The 7,283-nt window shown below is 35.4% G+C and overlaps 1 protein-coding gene across 1 annotated transcript; it reads left to right on the top strand.

Annotated features, from left to right (window-relative positions):
- Positions 1-1,217: 1,217 nt before the first annotated feature.
- Positions 1,218-6,519, top strand: LOC148021022 (uncharacterized). Its single transcript, XM_087698859.1, has 7 exons — positions 1,218-1,396; positions 1,551-1,737; positions 2,407-2,474; positions 2,639-2,810; positions 2,972-3,073; positions 3,223-3,380; positions 3,794-6,519. The coding sequence occupies exons 1-7, from the start codon at positions 1,343-1,345 to the stop codon at positions 3,971-3,973; spliced, it is 921 nt and encodes a 306-aa protein (XP_087554985.1). The 5' UTR covers positions 1,218-1,342; the 3' UTR covers positions 3,974-6,519.
- The last annotated feature ends 764 nt before the right edge of the window (positions 6,520-7,283 follow it).

Below are 7,283 nucleotides of genomic sequence, written 5' to 3'. Positions count from 1 at the left end.
ACCTTTCCACATATAGTTCAAGACATGGAAGAGTAGACTTAAAAGGATTTGGAGCTCCGCCAAGTCAATGCGGCTCAACTTTGTGTTGTGCTGCATCTTGACATGCAAGCCTTTGACTCGGGATAAGCTATCTAGTGTATTTTAAGTCTCACCTATGTGCCACATGTGCTCAAGAAAGGAGGAGAGAGTTTATAATATGTTTTGGGAATGTCCCAAGGTCCAAATAATTTGGTCTATGGTTTAAAAATGGCTTGCAAAGGCCAAGAGAAATAGTGCTATTATAGCTAGAGTTGCTCCCTTAGAGATAGATGATGTTTTGATGAGGAGACCATTAGAATAGTCCAAGTCTTTAGGGCCCTAGTTTTGAAGATTATATGGCAACACATGAATGCCCTAGTCTTCCAACGAGTGAGGTTCTGTGAGCCTGCTAATCTAGTCCCTAGTCTAAACAATGATGCCATGACTACCCTAGTCTTCCAACAATTGAGGTTGTGTGAGCCTGCTGATCTTGTCCGTAGTCTAAACAATGATGCCATGACTCTTCGGTAAGATGAAATGGGAAGGTCACATCTTCAAGGTCATGTATAAGAAGTCTTCTAAACTCTGGGCTTTGGGCTGTTGGCCTTCGGCCTGAAGCATCATTGTATGCATCTTCTTACTTTAATTTTTCAATATGACCGCATTATAAAATAGTGATCATTGGCGGATACAAATGTATAGATAAATCGTCCGGACCTATCTGAAACCCTTTATTAGATATACATGATTAGCCCAGAAGATCTTTTAAAGAAAAAAATAATTATTGTCAAGCAAAAGGTGGAGACAAAGGTATTATTATGGTAATATTCTCCCGTGAGAAACTTCACGCACGAGCGTTAAAAAAGAAGGGACGAAGGCCTCTCTCTCTCTCTCTCTCGCACGTGTGCGTGGGCGCACATGCGGTCTTGACTTCAGGGTTTGTAACAGGACTACCGAAGGAGGCCTCGTAGGACAAGAAAGCACCTGGTAATTTACTATAACTATAAGTGCGCGATGACGATGGCGATCATGTCTATCCAACGGCTAAACCACCCAGAACAAATAGTAATCCGAAGATTTGGAATTATTGCGCGAAACCTAAATCACCATGAGGATCATTTGAGGTACAGTACCATGGATCGGATCCACCAGATCCAGTACCCAGACTATATATACATATATATATATATATAGGCACGCCAGGGACATAAACTACTCGCCACGCCAGGGACATAAACTACTCGCCTACGAGCTGCCAGAGCAACTGAGCAGTTTCTCTTACAAATCGTTTGGTTATCCGGGTTTCTGTGCGTATACAATCGCCATGGCGGTGATCAGAGCTTCTCGCATGCTTACTGTAGTAGCGGTGCTCATACAGGTGATATTGATATTGATTCAGCTAGACGTTGTTTGTAACCACAACTGATTTAAGAATTCCGTGCGCAAGAAATGTATAACAAGTAGGTGCAATTATCGTATAGCTGCTGGAGGTATATATAGCAAGCCGACGTTAATAATTATGGTGCTGGCAGGTGGCGATGATCGTAATGGCGGCGATGGTGGCCGAAGCGCAGATATGCGGACCCTCTAACGGCGGCGCCAAATGCGGCAATAACTGCTGCAGCAGATTTGGATACTGCGGCTGCTCTTCCGACCATTGCGGCCACGGTTGCCAAGGCGGATACGGAAAGTGTGGCAAATGCGGCAGCTGCTTCCCTGGTGGGTCATTTAGCCTTGACATCGGAAATAACCTAGGTTTAGTGTAATCTCAGCTTAAAGTTTGAAATTTACCTCTAAAAATAAAAATTTTGAGGTGAGGAAACCTTCAAATTTGAAAGATTCTAGTTTAAAAACCTTCAATATAGACAGTTTACCTCCATTTTTTAATGAATGGTTTTTCATATTTTGGGGAAATGTTCTTGTCCGAGTATGCACTCAACCACAAGATAGATGTTTGCATTTCTTCTACCACTGATCAGAAGATAAAATACAAGTTTACATTTCTTCTATCAAAGAATGTGTCACGGATTAGAAATGGCCCTATTTGTAATAAAGGCAAGATTATCATTCTAGCTAAATGTGGGACCCTTTCATCTCCTTGTTTCAAACACAATTAATCATGCCGAGGGTCACAATAAGAGAAATGCTTTCTGAAACATAAACTCATTGTCCAACATAACGAGTGTGTAGACCTCTTTTAGTACATTCCACCTACACACATTGGATAAGTCATGTTACCTCATACTTGTCTATCTTGGACAAATAACATCAAAACCCTCTATGCAACCTGTGTTTATTGTGTTTATTACACATGCATCTTGAAATAAAATAGGTCCTTATTGTGATTACATTTGGTTTGAGTTTATTAAAGGAGTATTTCCCTTGAAGGTACTGCGTTGGTCAAGACACGAAATGGCATAAATAAGCAAATATCAAAACTTGCAATTGGAGACGAGGTAAAGTAGGCACACCTTCGGAAGATCAAATGAATAAATTATAAAGGTCACATATTGTGGAAATTTCACCATAAAATTGAGCACAAAGAGAATTTAAGCTAAATGATCTAAGGGGAATTAATCATAAATTGGGTAATATGTTAATCGTATCTACTTGTCTACAGGTGGCTGTAGTCAACCATAATGGAGAAGTTTCTTATCAAGATGTGTATGCCAATGGTCACCTTGATGCTCATGCACTATCTGAGTTCATCATTGTTTTACTTAAGAATCTCAAAACAAACAACACCAAGACCTTGCAACTTACACCTGGCCATTTCACCATTACTAAGTCAGGTGTGTTGAAATCTTTTATAACAAATATTATATAATGAATACTAGATTTTCCATGTCAATTGAGAAGGTTACTAAATAGGATTCACTTTTTGACTGGTTCTATTACTCAAAAACTTGATGCTAAGCAAGTGGATATGTGTGTTTGTGGCCTTGATATACAGAGACCAATGACGTGACCTATAAAAGAGCTATTGATGTGCATGAGGGTGATATAATGATGGTTGTTGATGACAACTTGAATGTCTTCCAATTTGTTGTCACTAGTAAGTAGCAAGTTGCTTATTAAATCTTTTCAAATTCAGATTTCCTCATTAATCATGTTTCTTTTTTCATGTTGCATTGTGATTATAAATGCTAGGATTCATTATTTCCTTTTATTAAAAGTTCTAATGGTGTATCTTGTTAAATATAGATGTTAAAAAGGAGACCTTGATGGGCTTATACAATCCGTTCACCCCCATGGGAAGTATTATCATCAATGATGTGGTGGTTTCCTGCCACAGTGAATGGTTCCTTGACGATACATTTGATAGGCTTGGCCTATCCCACTTGCTTCCAATGACTTACCAGGTCTATATGTGTCAGTTTTTCATGTACTAGTGACCTTTAGAGATGCATTCCTTACCTATATGATTTGTATCTTTTTATAAGCCTTAAATGTTTTGCATTAGAGTGCATTTGGATACACTTAGGTACTCTCCAACATGAAATAATAGAGTACAAGTTAATTCAACCTAGCAATTATTCTACTCTATTAAAGTTATAAAAAGTTTCCATACATAAGGGGTTTTATAATGAGAAAGGTAAAAGCCATACTACTAGTTCATACGTAAAGTTAATCTAGAGAGGAATATCTAGGGGCCCATTAAATTTTGAAAAAATTAGGTACTTAAACATTTTTAAAAGTACACATTGAATAGAGGTATGCTATACAGTCTTTCATGTGGTGTCTACTTGAGATTAATCCATGTTTGGTCTTGCAGGTAATTCTAGCACCTGTACAGATACTTTACAAGGTCATGGGTAAAGAGTCATACACATCTGTTTATAGAAACATTGATTCACATCTCAATATTGCCGAATCAGGCTCTAAATTAAGTGGCTATGTAAAGCTTCTTGCATTGTCTTTATCTCCTACATCCTACAAGAAGCCTGTAGCCTAAGGCTTGTGATTAGCATCCATTGAATACAATGCATTTGTGGCCGATGAAAGACTAGTATGAAAAAAAAGTACTAGAAGGAATAAGTGATATAGTACACGTGCATATGAATAAATGCCACTACTTGTAGCATGTAAAACTTATGATATGCTTACAAAGCATTGTCTTCATTAATTGTAGTTATGTCTACTAATAAAGGTACTTACAGATTTAATAGTGACTCAATATTTTTTGCTATTTAAAACATGGAACTTTTGAATCTTGATCATAATAGAAAGGTTAAGTATTCACTCACTTATTTCTTGACATATAGAAGCCATGACCTTAATGTTGTATATCCATCAATCAATAACTTATGTTTACAATAAAATAGATCTAATAAAAAAGAACAATGTTAATTGAATGTGAGCTATGTAAAAATATTTTATTTATTATTTTGGAAAGCTCATAACAACATGTATAATCGGAAGATGGAAACCTTTTATTGTATCATTGTTCTAGATTATGATGTAAGTATTTGAAGAATTCATACTAATATTTTGAAAGTTTCTAAGTGTTCTCTTTCAACTTTCATTATCTAATTAATACTAGTCTTGTAATTTTCTAAAAAGAGGGGCACTGATGCACTTATGTGGCTGACACCTTATTTGACAATATTTCAATGAAATGTGCATATGATATAAAAGTTTCACAAAACATTGCCAATGTTACTAGATGGTATAAATCAACATTTGGAATAGTTTCAACTGGATTTTTACTAAGTAAAAATTCAATTTTCAAAATTTCATGACAAATAATTAAAAGAAACTTTAACACCTTGGAAAAGTTGAGGATTTTATCCAAACGAGAATGAATGGTACATACATGATAGGATTTTTTAGAAAATAATTTGCTCAAATTTTATTTTGAGATGATTCTAATATGTGTGAAAAAGTTTTACATTCTTTTTTGAGAAATATTTCAAAGGTGGCCATGAAAATGTATGATTTCTAGCTTATTTGGGATCCTTTTTTATTTCCAAGTGGTATCTTACATTGAAAAGTAAATGAATTTCTTGTTACCTTAAACATTGAAAAAAACCTAATTTTTTGTAGACGGTATAAACAACCACAAAAGTCCCTTTTCTCCTACAACAATAATAAAGTAAATTGATTTGAAGGATACTTTGAGCATAGATATGTGGTCTTCATATAAGAAGGAATGCAACCATTATTGATGTATATTGATTTGAAGGACACTATATGCATTGGTACACAATGTGCACATTTGATTCAATAGTGTTGCACACATCACTATCAATGTAGAACTTTTCGTAAGTATTTAATGGTAATCTACAAGATTGATGTACTATTTATCAAAATTCTAATTACACTCATCAAAATGGTGCATCAACTATGCTTCTATACTTAAAGGCATACCTTAAAATACAATTAATGTGGTATACACATACCAATGTCATAGACATGACAACATGCTATATACTAGAGCAATTTTAATCAACAATATTAGACTTTTTTTTTTTTGAAAGATATCACACACACACACACACACACAACCACACACACACAAAACTTGTTGGACTTGTAGATATCAGTACATATACACAGTTCACACGCACATATACACAAGTCTTCTTTCTCTAACCTTCTTTGTCATTAGTAATTCTTTATCTTAGAAACTTGTAAAAAATATGAATGGAACACATATAAATGTTTTAAGGGACCCCAACTACTAACACCTATGATATAACACTAGAATGCATAGTATGAGAAAGACACTATAAAGTACTTGAAAGTAGGAAGATAATAAAATGATATTCTCATAATACAGCAACAAACTAAAGTATAATGTGAAATGATAGGACTACAAAGAAGCATAAGATGTATTCATAAAACTATAACTCCTAATTCTAAAACTAAATATCTAAAGAGTAGAGAGCAATGAGATCCATAATTGGAAATCTTATCCTCAAGTAATCCTTGATGCTGCAATAAGAAATAAGTATAGAGCATAAGGACTCTTGATTGAAATGTAAAATGCCGCTTATTAGTGTCTAATAACTATCTATCTCTCCTCTCACAAACATACCATATCCACAAATCACAAGTCCCTTGGCATCTCACATAATATTTCTCTAGCTAGATTGCCATATGACCAATGAATCCATGTTGGAAAATCCTAGACACAATCGATTAAATATAAAATCAAATAGATAGAATGTTGAAATGACATATTGAATTGAAATGTATAATGTGCAAAACTAAAGCATAAAACTTGTAAAGTCTATCCCAATGGAGACCCAACTACCACTATCAAGATGTGAAGATGAGCTTCTAGCCATAGAATAATCCATGGAGCACTACATCTCCACATTTGTATAGTATTGACAAGTGTGTAGTAACTTGTTACAAAAAAACAAATCAATGTGTAATATTATTCTTTGCTCTCTCTCTCTCTCTCTCTCTCTCTCTCTCTCTCTCTCTCTCTCTCTCTCTCTCTCTCTCTCTCTCTCTCTCTCTCTCTCTCTCTCTCTCTCTCTCTCTCTCTCTCCCTTTCTTGCACTTCTGAAGCATAATCCCCTTCTTACTCATGTGAATTAAGACATGGCATTGCAAAAAATTGGCTTTTGTAAAATTTCCTCAAATTGTTTGCCTTATTGTATTTAAATAATTTTTTCTTAAATACATTGCTTTCTTGGGATCTTATTATGTGCAATGGTTTAGGACTCAAGATTGTCCTCTACTTCAACTTGGAGTGAGGATTAGATATCAATATACAGCTATCTCTCATACAACCTACCATGACAAATTGTGTTGAGTTAAGTGAGGATGCCTCAAAGGCAAGCTATAGTAGGAAAGGAGGTTGAATATAGCTCAAATAAAGAGGATCAGCTGAGTTCAAGTGAAGATGACAGTAAGGAAAGTGCAAGTCATGAGAAATACATGTCTATTGCTAGATAAATTCTACATCCAACTACTCATACCAATCATAGGCTTCACCTTATAATAGTCCTCCTACCAACCTTCTACTCATCTCTATCTCTATTGATTTGAAATGGAATCAAGTCTATGTGCATCAATAACTCAATCAAATCTTCATTCCTCACTTGTGAGACCTTTCTTCTTGAGCCATATTTGCACACATTCATTCCTTGCAAGTCTATACTCGACTTGAGATGCTTATATCTTCATAGTGCTTTTGAGAGCTTCCCTTGTCAATTGCATATTTCTCTTAACCTCCTCAACCATGTCTCATTTGCATGGATCTATGACCTCAATTAGGGTACATGTTGTCCTGATATGCATTCATGCCC

Source organism: Lygodium microphyllum, chromosome 18 (assembly GCF_053477565.2).
Source record: "Lygodium microphyllum isolate KBCC chromosome 18, Lygodium_microphyllum_v1.1.10, whole genome shotgun sequence".
NCBI lineage: Eukaryota > Viridiplantae > Streptophyta > Polypodiopsida > Schizaeales > Lygodiaceae > Lygodium > Lygodium microphyllum.
This window is presented reverse-complemented; position numbering and strand designations above follow the sequence as displayed.